This window comes from Canis lupus, chromosome 32, assembly GCF_003254725.2.
Source record: "Canis lupus dingo isolate Sandy chromosome 32, ASM325472v2, whole genome shotgun sequence".
NCBI classification, from domain to species: domain Eukaryota; kingdom Metazoa; phylum Chordata; class Mammalia; order Carnivora; family Canidae; genus Canis; species Canis lupus.
The window spans coordinates 7,087,495-7,108,409 of record NC_064274.1 but is presented as its reverse complement, the minus strand read 5'-3'; the positions used below and the strand labels follow the sequence as shown (position 1 = coordinate 7,108,409).

The window sequence follows — 20,915 nt, the reverse complement described above, 5'->3', positions numbered from 1 at the left end:
GGGCTGCCCCCTCTCTGTCTTTTTTACACCAACTCCAGAGTCATTAACTAATCAGATAATGATTCTGAGCTGGAGCACAATGATTGAATGCCACTTCTCAAAGAGATGAACGCTTGCTCCCCGAGTGTCAGAAACAGCAAGTGGAGCAGCCTTCTCTACACTGTTGGAGAAATGGATTTATTGCCATATTTAGGAGAATATTCCTTAAAAAACATGGTCCTATCCGCAATTTTTTTTTTTTATTGGACTACAGGTAAGGATGTATGTCACAAGTTTCAATAAGGTTAACTTTGTATGGTGGATTAACAGATTTTTTTTTCTTTTGATGTTTTTGTGCTTTTTAGGGTGTCTTCATTGAACATTCTATTTTGGCTACATTTTTATAATTATACGTGTTTGCAGTCAAAATTTAAGTGGTAGGGGAAATTTGAATTGAGAGGAAATGTGTTTTATTTTTGTGTACAAGTCTTAAGGCTCCACTATTTCAATACTCAAATTTATCATTTTGGCTAGGCTTTCTTTAATACACTGATTTTCAACCCTCACCACACCTTGGAGTCACCTGGGAAGCATTAAACATATCCTCTCCTCTCGCCCAGACTAATGGGTCAGAATCACAGTGGACCCAAGTGGTTGGTGTTTTTAAAAGGTCAACTCTTTATGCTATGATTCCACGTTGCAATTCTTTGATCTCCATAGTACTGACCAAGATGTTAGTTACTTAAAATTGGACTCCAAGGGTGTTTTACTGCCTTCTTCTATTGTCACAGGGGGTAGGCTTTGCTAACACCTGATATAAGCATTTTCCAGGTTCTATGGTGTACAACTTTGGGACTTTGATCACTCCTATGATCACATGCAATTCATAAGTACATGCAGAAGAGGTATCTCTTAGCGTAACACTATCTGCTTCTTTTAAATAATCATCTAAATGCCAGTTGTAGCCTGTGTTGGCCATTCTTCCTTTCTCAACTTCACTATCGGTTACTTGGTAAAGCAGGCCCAGAACTTGTATCTGAGGAAAACATAGGCTTTCTTACAGATATACCTTTATCTTATCTCCATGTTGAGTTAGGATAGCCGTTAGCTCCCTCCGTGCTACACTAGGGTGCCTTCTATTCAGATGTGTGGCCTGACTGCATCATTTAATTTTTATAACAATACATTTGCTTTATATCCCTTTCCTGCTGCATATCTGTTCTTATGCATAATAAGCAGCCCTCATGGAGAATCTAAACTCTGGTTCTCACCAAAGACTTCCAATTCAGACCCATTGCTGCCCAATTTTTATCAAGTCCTAGCTGGTGAAAATATTACTCATGGAGGGTTGCCCAAGAATATACATCCACGTGTCTCTCTGAACAATCTACATTTTAAATCTGATTTTTTAATCCTGGATCATCCAGATGATCAGAGATAAGCAGTTCGCTGGGATCATTTTAGCTGCTCATAGATTGCCTTCAGTGATTCTGCTCCAGCATTGTGATTTAACCGTATATTAGGAAATATGTTCGTGAAAGTCACAGTTCTGTTTAGAGATACTGTTAAAGACTTGGACCACCACATGTCATATATCATCTCCTTTTTTTTTTTTTTTTTTTTTGAGGACCTTGATGAGAAATTTCTCTAGCTATCAATATGTTTTTCTTTTATAGACATAGTCAATTTCCTAAATGTTTGCATGCCCTCTGCTTTGCCTGGCAGGAAGCCCAGAACCTCATATGCAGCCCATGTCCAGCACTGTATGGGAACCTTAAAGGACATGCTAAATTTGCTCAGACTTTATTTTCCCTGTGACAAATTTCCTTTTTTTCTTTTTTTCTTTTTGTATCTTGTTATATATGTAAGTTTGTGAGCTGCTCAAATCTTCTTAAGAACAAGATGAAGGTATGAGTAAGTTTCTCAGTCTTGACACTGTTGGGCCAAATACTTTATTGTTGGCAGGAATGGGGGATTAAGTGGGGGATTTGGAAGGAAGAATGGGGGGGGTGCATCCTTGACCTCCATCCACTGGATGTCAAGAGTAGTTCCTGGTACTGGGAAAGTACCTTTCACATGACAGATTTATCTACAGCTTTTAGGGAAGAAGGGCAAGAAGAGGTCAAAATGACCTTCAAGCTTTTGCCATTTTCTCAGCCTCCTTAATACATTCAACATGCTAAGCTGCCATATTTTAGGGTAATATATCCTGAAGCCCAATACTTACTTAGTATTTTCTAGGCTATGTGCAAGTCACTGTCTTTGGGGGACCCAGATGACTGAAACCCACTTACACCCTCAGAAAAACCTGCAAATGAAAAAAAGAAAACAAAGAAAAATATAAGTGCTCAGTTTGCACATCTCTGAATCTCATATCTGAAGTTAATGTCACTTCTGAGGGCTTTCCCAATGACCCTTGGGAGAAGAGAGTGGAGATACTGCTATTGGCATTTAGAGGAAAGGCAAAAACTGCCATTAGCATTTAAAGAAAAGATAAAAGTGTGGCTAGCACCCAGCATGCTGACTCCCTCACCCAATAGGCTCTCCAGCCCATCATGAGAGTGATGTGCAAGGTTGAACAGGAACAGGCAAATCCAACTTGGAGGATTAGGAATGGCTTCATGGAGGAGGTGGCATTTTAGCTGAGATATTAAAACAGGTAAATAGGAAAACAAGGGACAGGAGCTCACAGCAGGAACAGGATGGAGGGAATGCCTGCAAACTGGTGAGCATTGTGGCCTGACTGGATAAGAGAAAGAAATGGCAGCCAAAGGACTGAAAAAATAGGGTGAGTCCTTGGGCACCCTAAAACTGTTTAGGAATGAACAGGCATTCTTCCCCTAGAGCCATGTATGCCTGACAGCAGATTAACAATTTTAAGACAAAAGTAGCAAAGAAGCTGAATGAATTAGTTGATGGCAGAGTGAGAAGAGACCTGGGAGGATCCAGTGTATTCTATGGTTTTTGTCACCAATCCTCGCCTCAGTTAAATGTTTTAGTGAGCACAAACCTTTACTTCCTTGACAAAAGTAGGATAAAGGACTCCCCCAGTGTCAGAAAAATTCCCAGTTGAGGACTATCAAATATACAAATACTCCTGAGAGGGCTCTGAATTTAAGGATTACCAAGCATGAGCACCATTTTTAACCAAAGGGAAAATGTTTTGGAGTGGCTTTTGGTGATAGAAATGATTTAGCTTCAATTAGGAAATGCCATAACTTCAATGATGCACAATTGTTTTTAAACTTACATGTAATATAGTTTTCATTGTTTTGGCTAAAATTTCAGAAATAATGTGATTGGTGGTATATTAGTCAAGGATCCTATTATGATACAGGCAATACTGCATTCTGTAGGTGATCCAGATAACTGTCTCCAGATACAGATCAGACCCAGGACTAACAGCAGGCTTGCTGTGATGCTTCTGGGTGGGGAGAAGCTCAAGAGGGAATTCTTTGGGAGGAGCAGGATCTGAGTGTATCTGGGGAGGCAGGGTAGACTAGAAGCCAGATACTGGTAAGTGAGGAACCTCCTTTCCCCAGTCCAAGTCTATAAAGAGAAGAGCTATATTCTCAGCTAAGGCCTAACATGGGGGCTTCAGTAAATTGGGCAGAATGCCCAGCTCCCACTATTCCATCACCCTGGGCAGTGACCAGAGGCTTTTTGTTTCAGATATTATTTAGTTTAGATTAAGAAATGTCATTTTTGGGGGGCACCTGGGTGGCTCAATTGGTTGAGCATCTGCCTTCAGCTCAGGGCGTGATCCTGGAGTCCTGGGATCGAGCCCCACATCAGACTCCCTGCATGGAGCCTACTTCTCCCTCTGCCTATGTCTCTGTCTCTCTCTGTGTGTCTCTCATGAATAAACAAACCTTTTTTTTTTTTTAATTTATCTTTTCAACCATGCATAAATAATCATTTTTAAATTTCCTGGTTTGGCTAAAATTTCAGAAACGACTTTGTAGAAGAGGAAAAATATGTTAACCTCTATCCTTCCAAATTCTTGACTAGGGGCCCTGAAAGAAAAGACAGATTAAGGAGAGAAAAACAAGAAAACAAAGAAAAACAAACAAAAAAAGATTACACATATATCTCATATACATGGGAGGTATGCAGGAAAATGAGTAACTCTCAGAAGTGGCTTAGAATTCAGACTTAAGGATGGCACTTGATGTGAAGAGCACTAGGTGTTATACTATATGTTGGCAAATCGAACTTCAATAAAAACAAATGAAAACAAAAAAGAATTCAGGCTTAAACCAGCTTTAGCTAAAGGCACTGGACAGAAAATGTGGGGGAAGCCAGTTATGAGAAAGGGAGCAGGAAAATAAAGGCTTGTCATGCAGATTTAAATCCATACTTTTTCCATTGATGAGTCTCTTGTGGTATAGAGTCATCCCTCTACTCCTGATAGGAGAGGGGGGCACTTACAAATGGATATTTTTTCCCTTATAAATGTAAATTACCTTAAAGGATAAGTTTGACTCTGTTTTCAGAGCTTCTCCTATGTGTGCTGTTTCTCAAAATAATGGATTCAGAATAACTCTTATGCCATAAAGGCATATTTTAGAATGGCATTTTCTGGTCTATACACAACATGTACAGAGGCAGAGTCCCCATGTGTTGCAGAGATTGCAGAATTCTGCTTGCGATGCAAGGTGGTAGGACAACTGGTTCCAGATGCAGACTCAATCCCTGCACTAAAAGATAGGCCTGCTGGAGGCTGGTTGGGGGCTGAAGAAGCTCAAAGTGACTCAAAGCGGGGCCTTCCCAATTGACTTTATTTACTTTGCTTTTCCAGAAACGGGTTGCCTACAACCCATGGAATGGTCTGGTAGGCAGCTGAAAGCCAGAAGGAAATGGACAGAGGAGAAAGGAGGGATGGAAATAGAGGGAATGAGGAGCCTGGGGAAACCCAAGGAGAGTAATAGCCATTTGGTGGATCCCATCAGCATAGCTGAGACTGGTTGAGAGAAATGGAGCCCATGCAGGCCCTGGGGCCAGTCAGTGGGACTCCTCTAAAGATAGGACCTGGAAGATAGGACTTGGTAGGTTGGAAGAGTCTGGACTTTGGATTCAGCTCACCTGCCTGGGCACCTGGCTATGCTGCTCCAGGTATTTGGTTTCAAATTAGGAGAAAAGATTGTTATGGGGCTAGAATCTCATCATGTACCTAAGATTGCTTAAAATGGAAACTAGCAGTAGAAACTGCTCAAGAAATTTCAGTTTCCTTCCTTTAACCATAAGTAAAGCAATTGCATTCCCAGAGGAAATGCTCTTGTAAGAATTTAGATAGAAATCATAAATCATGGCCACCGTTAGTGTCCTTTGGCGTCTGCTCATTCCCTGGGGGATGGGAGACAGCTTCCTGCACAACTTAGGAAATCTCCATTGTTTTTGGCCTCCCTCATGCCAGTTCCATTCCTGTAAATTGGAAGGCAGAAACTGCCACCATATTTTCTAATTTCAAAGTTATTCCCCAAACCCTCCAGATAAATGCAGGATGCCCAGTTAAATTTGAATTTCAACTAAAGAATGAAAAATGTTTTAGTATTAGTATGTCTCAAATATTGCTTAGGACTTATTATTCAAATTTAACAATCTTCTTTATTTTTTCCTAAATATGGCAATTCTATTTAATCATTTAACCATAATTTCTGTTTTTCTCAGTCTTAAGCCTAGGCTTCCACTTCCCAGATTCTGGTAGCACTCTATGGGTAAAAAGAAAGATGATGGCATCACCAGGTATTGACAAGGACATGAAGCAAATGGAACTCTCATCCATTACTAATGGGAATGTAAATTGGTACCACCATTTGACAATACTGTTTGGCATTATCTACCAACCCCAGGACCCAGCAATTCTATTTCTAGGTGTAGACACAATAGAAACACATACCTGACCCACCTAAAGATATGTACAATAATGTTCATAGCACTACTGTACCATTCCTAATAGTCCAAACTGGAAACAATACAATGGTAGCATGGATGAATAAGTTGTGTTATATCTATATGATGATTTATTATATGTCAATGAGAATAAATGAATTATTGCTACATGGTTGCATCTCACAATCCTAATTTTGAGCAAAAGAAGCCAGACACAGAAGAACAAATAGTGCATATAATTCAATATATGTAAGGCTCAAACACAGGCAGAGGCAGAGGGACTTTCTAAGAGTAAGGAGGGCTTCTGTGGTGCTGATAATGGACTTCTTAAATCAGGCTGTGATTACAAGAACTGTTCACCATTAAATTCATCAGTAATGCTTATGATTTCTGCACTTCACTGAATGTATATTGCACTTCAGTTAGGAGTTCACCGAAAGAGTTGAGGTATATCCTAATGGGGCTTTTTTTTTGTAGACCAACGTGGTTGGAAATGCCTCATTGAGTATACGTGTGGTTTGCTTTATTCACAGAACTATGTGTTAGATCTGTGGGAAAGAACTGTAAGACATCTATCTGCTAAGATGATGTGAAAGACCTAATAGTCACATTTTTAAAATCTTAGATATTTGCATATCCCAACAATCTGTACAATCCTAGGGTGTGATAGTTTAGGGGTGAATATGATTTGAACTCATTCATGTTTAGAAGGTGTCTGAATTGAGAAACAGACAGATCCATCTACTCTGATCCTAAATGTGTCCCTAGAATAAAGAAATTGGATTCTAAAGATTACAGGTGGGGAATTTTTGAAGTGTGTTCATATTTCACTTGAAATCAAAGAAGCCCAACTGAAAGAACTCCGGATTGATAGTGACAACTGTATTGAACAAAAGTTCTTTTTAAAAGGGCTATTCTGAAGATTATGATTCTGACTTTGGAAAAACTACAATGATGGGCAGTGGAAGGAATCACATGTAAAATTCCTTAAATAAAAATTTATTGACTTTAAATTTTAAAAAAAAGAAGTTGGGTGACAGGCACTAATGACATTTGATGGGATGGGATGAACACTGGGTGTTATACACTATGTTGGCAAATTGAATTTAAAAAGTTTTAAAAATAGTAAGTTTATTGAAAGAAAAAAAATAGAACTGGAGAGTTACACTGTCCACATAGGAACAAGAAGCAGAAGGAAGAGAAAGAGGCAAGTGGTGGAAGGGGAGCAACTGGCAGGATAAGCAGGATTTCAGAATAGGATATGAACCAATCTATGGGGAAACTGGGTAGTGTCATGATCCCTGAGTTCTAGCCTTTGAAACATTGTGAGTAGGAGGCCAAGTGTTAGGTCCCATTCCTTACAAGGACTGCTTGTCTGGCTACTATAGCCTCAGGTTTCTATACCCCTAGAAAACCGAATCAAATACCTTTAGAAGCCCTCCAAAAGCTCAGGTGTCATGAGGCTTTTGATGTTTTCTAACCATGTTTCTCACCTTAGCACTGTTGTTGATATTTGGGGATAGAACATTGTTTGCTGTGGGGGCTGTCCTGTGCTTTGCAGGATGTTTAGCAAAGTCTCTGGCTTCCACCCACTAGAATGACAATAGCACCTCACCCTTGATCATGACAACCAAAAATATCTCAAAGCATTGGCAAATGTCCCGGGGGGGCGGGAGGGGGGCGGAATAATCCTAGTTGTGAACCAGTTAGCTGAACCTGTATGGTGGAACTCTAAAGGACGTTTTTGAGTGACTGCTTTCAAAACACTAAAAATATCTAGCTGGATAAAGAAAGACACATGAGCACACACAGACACACAGACACATGACTTAAAAGAAAGCAACATTAGTCACAAACCACCTCCCTGTGGTTCCAAAATTCACCTGGGAAAGGATAACCTAAAATATGCTTACCTTTTCTCCCTGAGCAGGTCTGGCTCACTTTAGCTGGCCAAGGTTCCCAATCCCAGATTGGGTGGAAATAAGCATAACTGCTTTAGAGTCCCAAGAAGTGAATTCAAATCCCAGCCTTGCCACTCTGTCACTGTAGGCATGTGACTTACTTTCTGTTTCTTTCCCTTTCATCTGTGGCCTTATAGAAGAAATGCCCATATCCCATAATATACAGGAGAGTGTAAAGAAGGGTAGGGGATTCTACTGATTTCCCTCCAGGGCCAAGTACTCACTTTTATGTAACTACTACTCATGAAGAATGTATCCCATGCCAGACATCACTCTAAAGGCTTTTCAAATATCTAATGCTCCTGACAGTCTTATAAGCCACTTACTGTGCACTTCACAGATGAAGACACTGAGGGACAAGGTCATTAGCTAATGATTGGAAAGCTGGAGTCTGTGGCCAGCATCAATGATGGAAACCACTGGATCGTGCTGACTGGTCCACCTTCTCATCTTTGGGTTTCTATAATGTTTCCTGTGAGGTGTCTTCATGTCTTCTTCCTGAAGAGACTGGGAAGAGGATACAGAGTAACACTCAGTCTTTGAGACAAGCCTCATGTCCTCATCTATAAATTAAGGAGGTTGGACTAGTGATCCTGACCTTTCCCTAGCCCCAGCATGTAATCTCTTTGCCTCAGTTTTCATGTCTACAGTAGAAAGCATATTATCAGCCTTCATTGTCTGAGTGCTTTAGTCTGCTGGAAATATTAAACAGAGATAAGTGTCAACTAGAGATGAAGCATGAACACACTTTGGAAAGCAAGCGTAAACCATTAGTCATATTGGCAACATATCACACTCAGGTTTTTCCATCCATGTTCTTGGCACTTAGACTCTTCTTAGACTCTCTCTTTCTCTCTCTCTATATATATATAGTGATTTGCAGTTTTCAAAATGTCTTCACATAACAGGATTTTGCTTGAGCCTGCCAAATACCAGCAATGACTAAACCCAAGTTTTTAGATTCCTACCCCATTGCTCATTTTATCACCACACTGTGTTAGCTTTATGGAGCTGTGATCCCAGGCACTGCCTGATACTGAGTCAGGTGTATGACCTATTACTTAACATTTAGCCTCAGATAGACACAAGGGGGCATATGTCCGCTCACTGCCATACAGAAAACACAGTGTTTAAAAGGCATAAGTCTATTGACATAGTCTCATCACAGTAATACAACAACCCATGAGAAAAGTGGTACTATAATCATTTTAAAGGTGTCAAAATTGAGGAGCAGAGAGGTTAGTTTACTTGTCCAAGAACACACAGAGGGTGGGAAATAAATTTGAACCCAGTTCCTAATCATGATCTAGACACTGAGTAGTCAAAGTGCGGGCCAGTTGCCAGCAGCACTGCCACTGCAGGGGCGCCTGGATGGCTCAGTTGGTTAAGCATCTGTCTTCGGCTCAGGTCATGATCCTGGGGTCCTGGGATCAAGCCCTGCATCAGGCTCCCTGCTCAGTAGGGAGCCTGCTTCTCCCTCCCTCTCAGCCCTTCCCCCTGCTCTTGCTCTCTCTCTTTCTCAAATAAATAAATAAAATCTTAAAAAAAAAAAAAAAAAAAAACAAGCCTCTGGCCCTATTCTGGACCTAGTGAATTAGGTTCTACACTCTAAAAGGATACTGAGTCCTGTGCACAGGACAGTAAGAACCACTGCTGCTCAGTGTAGAACTATCCACATACAGAAGCACAAAATCTATAAATAGACACATAATATATGCATACAGACATACACTGTAGTGTGTTTTGTAAACATTTTACTTAAAGAACAGGAATTTAGGGGTTTAAGAACAAGTGGCAAGAGTCCCTGTGTTAGATTAGAAATTAATTGAATTAATACAAACAGTACAATGTAGGATAGATGTGATTTGTGTGTAGAGTAATTACAGCCTACACCCATTTCAGGATTCCTATCAGAACTGATTCTCGAGCCTCCTCACTGGCCTTTTGTCTTCACACCAAGCACAGCAAATTTTATACTTACTGTAAACTGCTGACCACACAAAAAAAATGTTTCCAGGGTCTGCAAAGGGTAATGAAACACTGGAAGAATAGTTAAAATATAGTCTTTGCTCTGGAATAATTTTTAGGGTTGGAGTCTTGAAAAGAACTTTAGCATAGTTTTCCATCTTGATACATTAGCTAAACTGATTTGTTTGGTTATGCAAATTTTTTCACCAAAAGCAATGTTTCTTCTAAGAAGTAATTTTCTATTAAGAATATAGTCAGTACTGGCATATTTTTCTTTAATGATACACACGCAGCAGCAACAGCTACTTGTACATTTTGTGTAATGATTTTCCCAGTATATATTTTGAAGGTATTGGATAATTCACCTTCAGGCCAGAAGTATATCTGTAACATTCAATATTATACACAACATTACCTGTGCAATTTATTCAAATTTTGTGACTATTTTTCAGATAGTACATTGAGCTCACAGCATGTGCCCACTCTGATAAGACGGTAGTAGAAAAGATGTCATAGTCCTCCTAAATAATCAGAGAGAAGAAAGATCTTTGGATTCCAGTGAAATGTTTATCTAGCCCAATAGTTTCAAATGTAATCCCTAGTGTGATGTGACAATAATTATGGAGCCTTCTCAATTTGGTTGTTTTCCCTTTGTGTCATAAAGCAGGTTCTTGATAATAAATATTAGAGGTAGACTTCTAAGGCAGTCAAAGTGCCCTGGCTCTTATTGTCCCATGATTATTCCATAATCACCTGTCGGGGAAATCAACTGATGATAGCCACGCATGTCAGTGTAGACAAAATCAACCAGAACAAAGAGCAGGGCAAGGGAGGAGCTAAGAAGAGGACTGGGAAGGGTGGAAAGAGAGTGAAATGACCAGTAAGCAGTGGTCTCCAGAGCTGTCTACATCACAATCACCTCTGAAAACTTTTACTTGCCAGGGTCTACCCCAGCTACTGAATCAGAATCAAGTATGTGTGTTTTCAAAAAAAAAAAAAAAAGTATGTGTGTTTTCAACTAAGCACTAGGGATGAGCCTAGTGCACAGTCAGGATTGAGATGTACTCTGGGAGCATCTTTGACTTGGGCCTTCCCTTGCTACATGGAGCAGGTGGACAGATAATGGGACTGGATGTTTCCTCGCACCTGATTAAGGGAAGTGTTTGACACGAGCAGGGGTCAAGGCTCCAGAGCACAACACATGGTTAGATATGAAGCAGTACACAAGAACGTTTTAACATCAGCCTTTTTGAAACCAAATACATTCTCCGGAGTTCTGACTGGGTAGAGCTTAGGAGACTTCATTTGATCCCTGGATGAAATCTGAAAAGTATAGGCCCCACTTTGTTTGAGAGACACTATTTCTTAGTGGTTTGGCAACTACCGGACTTTTCTGTGAAAGCTTAAAGTCTTCCCACCATTTTTTTCAGATTCTTGCCTGACAATTTCACAAAAAGAAGTTAATTTTTTTTTTTTAAGTAACCTAGGACATCTGTTAAAACTTTAGCTATCAGGATGCCAGTAGCAATTAGGCAATGAGGACTGACATTAGCTAGAGGCATCGGTGTAATGACATCTTTCTGGAGAAGTAAAGAACTCTATCTCACAAAGTTCTCAAGAAGCAACTGAGATCATGTCCATGCAATAGTGTTGTAAGAGTCGTTACAAGCAGTATTAAATAAAACACCTCATATGCAAAGTAGACATTGTTCAGGATGATTGTCTTGAAAATAGAAGAAAAAAAATCATCTTGCAGATTAAAAGAAAATAAGATCAGAACAAAAGGGGCAACAAAATCTCCCCAGAAAACCTGAAAAATGAACCCTCACTCCACTTCCTTGAAATTTCTAATTACCAAGTATCAATAATAGACTGTTACCTATGTCTTGCTAAGTTCGTTCAGTGTGGCCAACCCTAATCAGGAGAAGTGTGATGAAAGTCCTCTCGACTAAAATTTACATGATATCCAACCAACACAGGTAGGGGTTAATACTTTTTTGGTTTTGTTTTCACAGGCAGTGCCTTTTGGAACTTAGTCTTAAAAATGAATCCAGTTGTTTCGCAGCCAGGATATGGTACAGCAGGGAGTATGATGAATAGCGACTGGCAAACTGGCATGTTTGACTGCTTTGATGACCTGGGGATTTGTAAGTGTACCTACTTATTGCTTCTCCTGGACTCTAGGAGTTCAGGTTCCTGACCTAATAGAACTTGTCTACTTACCCTGTCACTGAGCTTCTGCTTTACTGTCCAACTCGCAAGCCCATTGGGTGGATTCAACCACCAGATGTGTTTTGTTCATCCTATACTTAATGAGCTCTCTTCAGATAGCAATTTAAAAATACTAGGAAACATATAAAAGTCAGATTTCACATAAAAATCTGACTTTCCATTCTAGATTGCCAAGTTCTTTCGAAAATTGGAAAATCTGGAAAGACGAGCCTTCATTACATATGGCAGAGTTCAGCTGCTGCTTAGCATTAGCTGATCCCACTAAAAGTGATTCTCATTCTACAGCTTGCCATATTTATTTGTGCCCACTGCTGTCTCTTTTGTGTTTTTTCCAATCTATTTCACTCATTCTACCTGCATGACCTTGAGTTTGTGATCCTCGTCCAGACCAATTGCCTTTTGCAGTTTTTCACCTCTTATATCACCATGCTCTTGACACGTTGCTCTAGCTTGTCTTCTACTCACCTCTACCTTTTCTGACAATGCTGTTCTGTGTTTTCCAGCTGTCAGTGACATTCTTGCAACTCTTCTCACTGTTCCATCTCAGGAAGCACTGCAGGCTTTTAGCTTTACTCACTTCAAACTACAAAACACACTTTTGCGTGAGAAGTTTTTTCTTATTTCAGAGTCTCATGCCATATGGGTTACAGACGTTCTCTGTGGGGGCTCATCTTGACATTGTGTGCTGAGAAACAGCCTCCTTTTTTTGTGTATGATGGAAGTTGCAGTTTCTTCGGAGATCCCTTCTGCTTAAAAACAATCAGTTAAAAAACCACAGACTCTCTTATCTAGGGTACAGCCATACCAGAACTCCACCCCAGCACTTTGCAAAATAGACTTTTACTCCGAGCATATTTGAGAACAGTTTCCTGTTTGTTGTCATTTTCTTAGGCCCTCTTTCCTACAGAAACTCTGTAAAGTGAAATTGCACTCAACTTTTTAAACAACTGATACCAACGTCCCTTAATTTCTGCTTGCTTCCATCCTCATGATGATGATAGAGTCCTTTTGCCCGAATGACCATCTAGGATCTATTTCCTCTCTTTGTCCCTGATGATTTCTTCACTCGGTGTTTCCTGACCCTCAATGCCCTCCCCAGTTTTTAGAGGGCTTCTCAGACATCCTGACGCCACAAACTTCCTCTGCAAGCATGACCCGAATGTCACAAGCGCAGGGAGGAAAGATAATGCGAACACGCTGAGATTAGCAAGGCATGAGCTTCTGCGATTAAATCTGACCTGGTGTAGTGACTCACGAGGTATCCCCAATTCCTGGACAGATGGCTCTAGAAGCAAGGCCCAAGGAGCCAGAGGATGACGTTGTCTTCTCCGAGCGCCCATTAAGGCCACTTTCTGAGCCAGCACCTTGTCTGAAAGGGGTGTGATTTCGTTGAGAGTATGATGACTTACACTCACTCTTCTGTGTGCCCTCCCCCCGCACCCAGGCCTCTGTGGGGCTTTCTGTCCCCTGTGCCTTTCGTGCCAGATCGCCTCCGACATGAACGAATGCTGCCTGTGCGGAGCGAGCGTCGCCATGAGGACCTTGTACCGGACGCGCTTCGGCATCCCGGTGAGTCGCCCGTTGCCCCGCGAGGCGCCCAGGGCTCCCTGGGGTCCAGCGCGGGGCTGCGATCGCCCTCCTGGCCTTGGCACCTGGACCCCGACCTTGTCTCCGCTCCCGGCCCAATCGGGGCAGGGACTCACAGGACTCACAGGAGGCACCGTTGGTAAGAACATCTCACCTGGCCACCTGGCGGCAGGTGTGCCGAGGCGCGCAGGGGAGCCTTGGAGGGCCCGCAGCGCTCCGGCCGCTTTGCCCCGAGGCCCACCCGCGGCTCTGCCAACCTGCAGCCTGCAGCAGAGTCTGTTAGGGCGCGGCCGCCTCATAAGCCAGTGCTCATTCATTCAAAAGGGATTATTGAGCCTCCAGACCTGGCTCCGTCCTAAACTGGTAGGCAGGCATTCAACGGGGGGCTGGCGCGGGCACGGAACATGTGGGGTGCTGCTCTTCTGGGTGCCAGACACATCCCAGTGAACAAAGCAAATGGAAAGCCCTGTCTGCATGCATGTAGCTTACATCCTTTTTCTCCTTACTTTTTTGAGACCTCTATTTTAACAGACTCTCAGACTTAAAAGTCGCAGAAAGAACACAACAAAAAAAGAAAACGAATTCCTGAATACCCTGCACCCACGTTCCCCCAAATACATTAAAGTCTTGCCACCTTTGTGTTGTTTACTCTTTCCTCTACCCGTTTGCCTATTCTGTTTTTCTGAAGCATTAATAGGAAATTACAAACTTGATGTCTTATTACCTCTATTACAGCATGTATTTCTTAATAACAAGAACATTCATTTATATGACCATAATACAACGATCAAAATCGGGGATTTAACACTGATACAGTGTATTAGCTAATCTGTGGATCTTATTTAAACTTCACCAATTAACCCAATGACATTCTGTGGATGAGAAGAAAATCAACCTGCGATCACACATTGTGTTCAATTGTCATTCCTCTTTCATCTCCTACAATAGAAATAGTTTCTCAGTCTTTCCTTGTCTTTTTTTTTTTTTTTCCCAAGTACAGATCAGTTATTCTGTATTTTCCCCCAATTTGGTGTGCCAAGTATGTCCTCATGGTTAGACTTGGGTTTTACATTTTGGCAGATCCTCCACAGACCTGATGTGATATTTGCTGTGCTTCATACCGAGAGGCACATGACATCAGTGTATCCCATTATGATTGTTTACATTGATTACCTAGTTAAGATAGTGTCCACCAGGATTCTTCACTATAAGGTTGCCATTTTCCCCTTTATAATGAGTAAGGACCTTGTAGAGAGATAAAATACCCTATTCCTCATCAAACCTTGATCCACTAAGATTAACATCCATTGAAGCGTCTCACTTGAATCAATTATTACTATGATGGTTGTTAATGGTAGAGCTTACACTCTAACAGGAGAAGATCACTACTGTGTAACCAAGTAAAAACCTTATAGGATACTGGTAAGGTGGTACAGAAAAAAATAAAGAAGAGGAGTAGAGAATGTTGAAGGATTCTAATGTTATTATTTTTTTCAGTATCATAAAATATATTTTTATCTAAGCAAGATTTATCCCCTGGGATGCAAAGATGGTTCAATATCAGAATATTCTATTTATAGATTCAAAAAAAGAAAAACCATATGATCAGCTCAGTTGATGTCTGAAAAACATCAACAAAATTCAATAACCATCCACATTTTAGAAAGGGAGTTTTAACTTTAAATCGGGTTATCAGAGAAGGCCTTGGTACAAAAGTAAAAGGATGGGAAGATGACCCATCTGAGGAAGAGCCAGGCAGAGGAAAGAGTGTCACTCAAGGCTTTAAAGGAGTATACCTGGAATGTTCCAGAAACTGCAAGGGGCCAGACAGGCAAGAATCAAATGAATGAGGGGGTGGGGGTAGGATGTCATAGAAAAAGATGACATTAGAGCGAGACTTAGAAACTCTAGGCCTTTGAAAACCATTGAAAGAACTTTAGCTGTTGCCATGAATGAGCAGGGAAGCCATTGAAATATTTTAAATAAAGAAGTGGATGGATTCCTATGATGGATTCTTTTCCTGGAAACTGCCCCCATAGGAACAGAAGCAAGTTATTAATCTCCCTAAGCCTTGACCCCCTCACTGATACATAGTTACAATGACACCTCCCCTTTGATCATGTAGCAAGAGTCATGTGAAATGATGTATGGAAAGGGCATAGCACAGGACCTGGCATGCAATAAGTGCTCAGTAAACAACTATTTTTATTTTTGTACTTTTCTCAGAGAATTACTCAGCCACTTCCTCAGGGCAGAGGTGTGTTCAGGGCCCTGGCCTCATTTCTCCTGTGTACTTGCTCAGCCTCCTGACTTGCTCAGTGCTCAAGGCTGCTTTCATTCATGCTACCTTGTAAGGCAGCATAACACACAGGGGTTCTTAACCTTGTGCCTGGACCTTGAACTTCCTGAATTGTATGCAAAGCGCATGCATGTGTACTTATGTATATGGTATGAGGGTGTGAGGGTAAGGTTCTCAAAGCAGCCCAAGACCCCAACATGGTACCTAGGAAGGGGCACTGAGCTGGAACCTGGAGATAAGGGTTTGGGAACAGCTGAGCAAATAGCTAACTTTTTGACTAATAAATCATGTGATGGCATCAGTTTTCTCACCTGTCATGAGGAAGTTGTGCAAGATGATTTCTAGGCCTAAGATTCTAGATATAGTAGGTTTCCTAGACACACAATGAAGCAGTTTATTTATAGGCAGTGTATCTCTATTTCCTCCTTAGAACAGACCTAAAAATAATTCCCAGGACTGGTTTGTATCATTCAGGCTCTCTGCTTTGTTTTCCTTTCACATCCATGCAAACTTTTATGGGGCTGCTACAATGCAGCCTCTCTGATCTGCTGCCCTTCGCTTTATGGATACATCCCTTTGGGCAGGGCAGGAGAGAAGGAGGAAGAAAAGAGGCAACCATTGATTGTACTACCATAAGCTGGGGTATTATCTCACCTATATTTGCTCATTCACTACTGGCAAACTCTTGTGGTGCAGGAATTGTTACTTCCCTTTGTAAATATGGAAACCATATCTAGAGGTCACAGAACATGTAAATGTTGGAATTTGGGCTCAAGGTTATCCTAACTCCCAACAGTCTGGTTTTTCCAACATTACATCTTGCCTTCCTGAGAAGGAAGCCAGCCATGTACCCTAATTCATTCATTTATTTGTTCAGTGATTCCTAAATAGTGCTCATAACAAGACAACTTCCAAACAAGTGAAGCACCAGTTCATTTAACCAAACAGAGTAATGAGTGCAGAATCTTTATTTCTGGCACCCATTTCTTGAAAGGGTGTTCTCTGGTCAAAACAATTCTGTCTTTTGTTAACTTCAGCATGGTATAAACCTATAGCTCATTTCTTCTCACTGTGAACAAGGAATGATTTTTTTCTTCTCTGTATCAACACTGTGTAATGTACTTAGAATCAGGGTTTATTTTCTATAGGTTTCCTAGGTTTCTCAACAAATAATAATGGGGATTTTTTTCTCCCTGAAAGCTAACTGGGGTAATAGACAGGTATAGATGTGCTGGAACAGCCAAGTAATTAGATCCTCATCAAATAAGAATACTTTCTTCCTTGGGACATATTATAAGTGTTTAATAATGCTGGTTTAATGAAGGCTTAAAAGATAAAAAACATTAAAAGTAATAATGAATTAAAACCAAAAAAATAAGTACTATAAGTAAAGGTTATCAGGAAAAAGAGAAGACAAGGGACAAAATTATTCTTCTCCAAATATTTATTTAATTAATTAATTTCTTTTAGAGAGGGGAAAGGGAGGGGAGAGGCAGAGAATCTCAAGCTGACTCTGCACTGAGTGGGGAGCCCAATATGGGGCTCCATCTTGACCTGAGCTGAAACCAAGAGTTGGACACTTAATTGACTGAGCCACCCAGACACCCCAAGTACTGAATTATTTTCAAGTTTGTACCCATTCTTCCATATCATGAGATCACAGCATTAGATTTTTTAAGACTGCTATTCGTTTGCTCTTTTGTCCCACATGCTTATTCTGTTAGATAACAATCAAAATCACTGTAACAATGGGAAAATTTTGTGTGTGTGAAACATAAATCACTCATAATTTCACTTTTTAGAAGCTCCTGATTATACACCACCCCTGCCCCACCCCGTGAGCTCACACTGTAAACTGGGAATTATAGCAAACTTAATATTTTAAAAAAATAAGCCCTGTCAAATAATGGAGTTCAAAATTATTTCCATCTGTCAAGATACACTGTAATAAAATCGGGTTATCAGACTATAACTCCCTGGTTCACCCAGTGCCTCCTGCAACCAGAACAGGAGTCCCTTCAAGGGTATGTTTCCCAGAAGGTCATTGAGGATCCAAATGGACCCTTCTATTTAGAGGGCCCTCAAATCCTTGCAAAGCACCCTATTCTATGGCTTTCCAAACAATATTCATTCTTTTCCCCAAAATTTATGTATCTCCCCTCTGCTCCAAACTTCCTCCATTGCAGAACTTGAGAGATGTCAATGAAAATGGCTAGAGGGATACAATGTGGGCCTTGGTCTGGCTCTGCTCTCAAACTACAGAAAAACTGGTGCATTTTACAGCTGGTTTTAAAGGGAAGCATTTCAGAAGAGATGCTAAAGGACAAGAGCTATCTTGAACCAGGAAATCATTTGAAATTGTGTTATACTATGGTAAGAGCACTGGCTTGATAAAAGAAAGACCAAGTGCAGCTACCACTTTGTTATGTAATCTGAGCAACTTATTATACCCATTTTTCTGATGACCAAGTGAAGGTAAATGAGAATTCTCAAGATAAACCAGTAGCATAAAAGATACCTTTTAAAAAGTTTTAAAAAGCTATACAAATACGAGGAATTGTGTGACTATATTTATGGGCTATATGCTGATCCGCTGTTTGTTTTTTAACAGGGATCTATTTTCAGTGATTTCCTATGGCTGGGATGTTTCCCTCTATGCACCCTTTGTCAACTCAAGCGAGATATTGAAAAAAGAAAAGCAATGAATGCTTTCTAAAAGGCACTTGGTAAGTTGGTGGGAATTGTTTGATTTAGGAATATCAAAATGAACTCTCAATAACATCCTTTATTTCTTTGGTCCTCTCTCACAAATACATGCAACATCCCTTGCAAAATGGAGGACAACTCATTTTTAATTGCTAGCCTACACCAACAGTTGGTAGTCAGCCTCCATGGGTTGAAAGGGCTAAACCTGGAAGGATAGGAAAGAATTTGAAGATTTGTTAGGTTGTCTACCACAGGAAGAGTGGCTGTGTGAGGTACCAAATGAACATGCCACATATGAACCATGTGTATGTTAACTAGACCATGATTTTTGGTAGTCAAATTATGTGTGCGACCAGACATTCATTTCCCTAAGTCTAGTTCCTAGGTCTGCTCTACCAACACTAACCAAATGAGGTGTTATACTAAGTGTGATTATGTAATGTGCCTAGTTCTGTGTTCTTGACAACACCAGAATATTAACATAATAATCCTTCCTCCAAAGTGACAGGAAGCTATTTAAATCTCTATAAAGTGGGGATCCCTGGGTGGCTCAGCTGTTTAGCGCCTGCCTTTGGCCCAGAGTGCAATCCTGGATGAGTCCCACGTCAGGCTCCCGGCATGGAGCCTGCTTCTCCCTCCTCCTGTGTCTCTGCCTCTCTCTCTGTCTATGATAAATAAATAAATAAATAAATAAATAAATAAATAAATAAATAAATATCTCTATAAAGTTAGTGTGGACCTTTCATCCAAAATTCCCAAAGCCCCCACTATGAAGAAGAGTTACTGACTTTTTGGTGGCTATATTGTCAAAGTTGGGTAACTGCTCAGTTACCTATTTCCTAGCTCCCCTGGTTACATTTTTTATCTGAGTACCTGTTTCTCTCAGACAAATGAGTAATAGTTTACTTGTCCTGTCTTTCAATCTCTTATTGCCAAGCCCTGTGGAATTTGCAATCAAAGTTTAGTTTTCAGTTGGAAATGGCTATTATCTATAAAATCCTAGCTCCCATCAGGTCCTTGGGAATGTTTGCTCAGGATGGTACATTCATGTGTATGATAAATTGTCACTGGCCCAATCTGTCTCTTTCTTAGCTATTTTGCCACATACCTCACAAAATAAAGTCCTTCTTCATTTTAGTTCATTTCATGTTTCATTTTCATACCATTTTAGTATCCTAGCATTTGTCTTCCGATTGTTTTAATGGCTTCCCTCAAGAACTAACGTGCTTTATTCACTCTCATCCAGAGTCCAGATCACTCTTTTTCCTCCTTATACTCTACCTCCTGAGAATTGACTGTTGTCTCTCCAAGCAAGGACATTTGTTAAAAGGCCCATATTAACAATGACTTGGAATCTGATGTCAAAGTAGTCCTAGAGGAAGGAGGATGTGACAGTTTACTGTTGTAGTTATCCAGTTAGTGACAAAGATCGTTTGGTATTCTCTGCCTCTTGGAGACTCTTACCTTGGCATGGTTGATGATACATGGACATTTGTTAACAGAAGCTAACTTTGCCAATCTACAGAGCATTCTGTTGCCAGTTCCCTCAACCACCTAGCAACAATGCCTGACACCTAGTAGGCACTTAATAGATATTGTGGAAGAACAAACCAATGCAGCTTTCAAGCAAGGAAGCATAATGAGGCTGTAACCTAGGAAACTCCTCTGAACCTTAACTGATGATTGTGACTCTTTCTAATACATTGTGCTGAACCAGGGGCCATGGTTTGATGTAGATTGCAAATATGTAGCAATTTGGCAGTAGGGGAGGAGTAGAATGGAAGTTTTGATATTCGAACAAGATAATGTAAAGAAAGACGAAACTGATAAATCCTGATTTGTTCATTCATTTATTCTCTCTTTTCTTCTTTTTTTTTTTTTTTTCCTGATTTCTACAGGTCACATTCACAATGTGGTGAAAGAAATGCTAGAATGATATACTACATCTGTTGAGTGCTATCTCACCCCAAATCTTAGAAACTAATTCAACTAATCCTGTGGTTTCCAATGGCTTCAAGACATTTTTAATTTCTAGTTTATTTCAGAAGAAATATATTTCCAGTGCTGTTCTGGATGACTGCTATTAAAAAATTAATGTCCTTGGGGCACCTGCATGGCTCAGTTGGTTAAGCATCTGCCTTCAGCTCAGGTCATGATCCCAGGTCCTGGAATCAAGCCCCACATCAGGCTCCTTGCTCAGGGGGAAGCCTGCTTCTCCCTCTCCCTCTGCCTGCTGCTCCCCCTGCTTGTGCTCTCTCTCTCTGTCAAATAAATAAAATATTTTTAAAAAA

The 20,915-nt window shown here is 40.6% G+C and overlaps 1 protein-coding gene, 1 long non-coding RNA gene and 1 other non-coding gene across 6 annotated transcripts in view; 2 read left to right on the top strand and 1 right to left on the bottom strand.

Moving 5' to 3' along the window:
• Positions 1 to 13,483, bottom strand: part of LOC112646204 (uncharacterized) — a 24,001-nt gene extending 10,518 nt beyond the window's left edge. For 2 of the 3 annotated variants that reach the window (XR_003127516.3, XR_003127518.3), the window contains exons 1-3: positions 12,498 to 13,483; positions 8,159 to 8,339; positions 2,207 to 2,287 (exon numbers count right to left, since the gene is read on the bottom strand). This is a non-coding gene — a long non-coding RNA (uncharacterized LOC112646204). Of the gene's footprint in view, positions 1 to 1,915; positions 2,288 to 8,158; positions 8,340 to 12,497 lie in introns of those variants that run through there. The other variant, XR_007407802.1, reaches the window with a different exon arrangement.
• The window catches only part of LOC112646196 (placenta-specific gene 8 protein-like), a 26,609-nt gene extending 5,694 nt beyond the window's left edge, over positions 1 to 20,915 (top strand). For both annotated transcript variants that reach the window (XM_025425928.3, XM_025425937.3), the window contains exons 2-5: positions 11,816 to 11,947; positions 13,477 to 13,601; positions 18,530 to 18,644; positions 20,523 to 20,915. In XM_025425928.3, the coding sequence (XP_025281713.3) occupies positions 11,816 to 11,947; positions 13,477 to 13,601; positions 18,530 to 18,634 (362 nt within the window). In that variant the 3' untranslated portion in view covers positions 18,635 to 18,644; positions 20,523 to 20,915. The remainder of the gene's footprint in view (positions 1 to 11,815; positions 11,948 to 13,476; positions 13,602 to 18,529; positions 18,645 to 20,522) is intronic.
• LOC112647490 (small nucleolar RNA SNORA18) lies at positions 6,313 to 6,445 on the top strand. Its single transcript, XR_003128344.1, has one exon. It is a non-coding gene; the product is annotated as a small nucleolar RNA SNORA18 (small nucleolar RNA).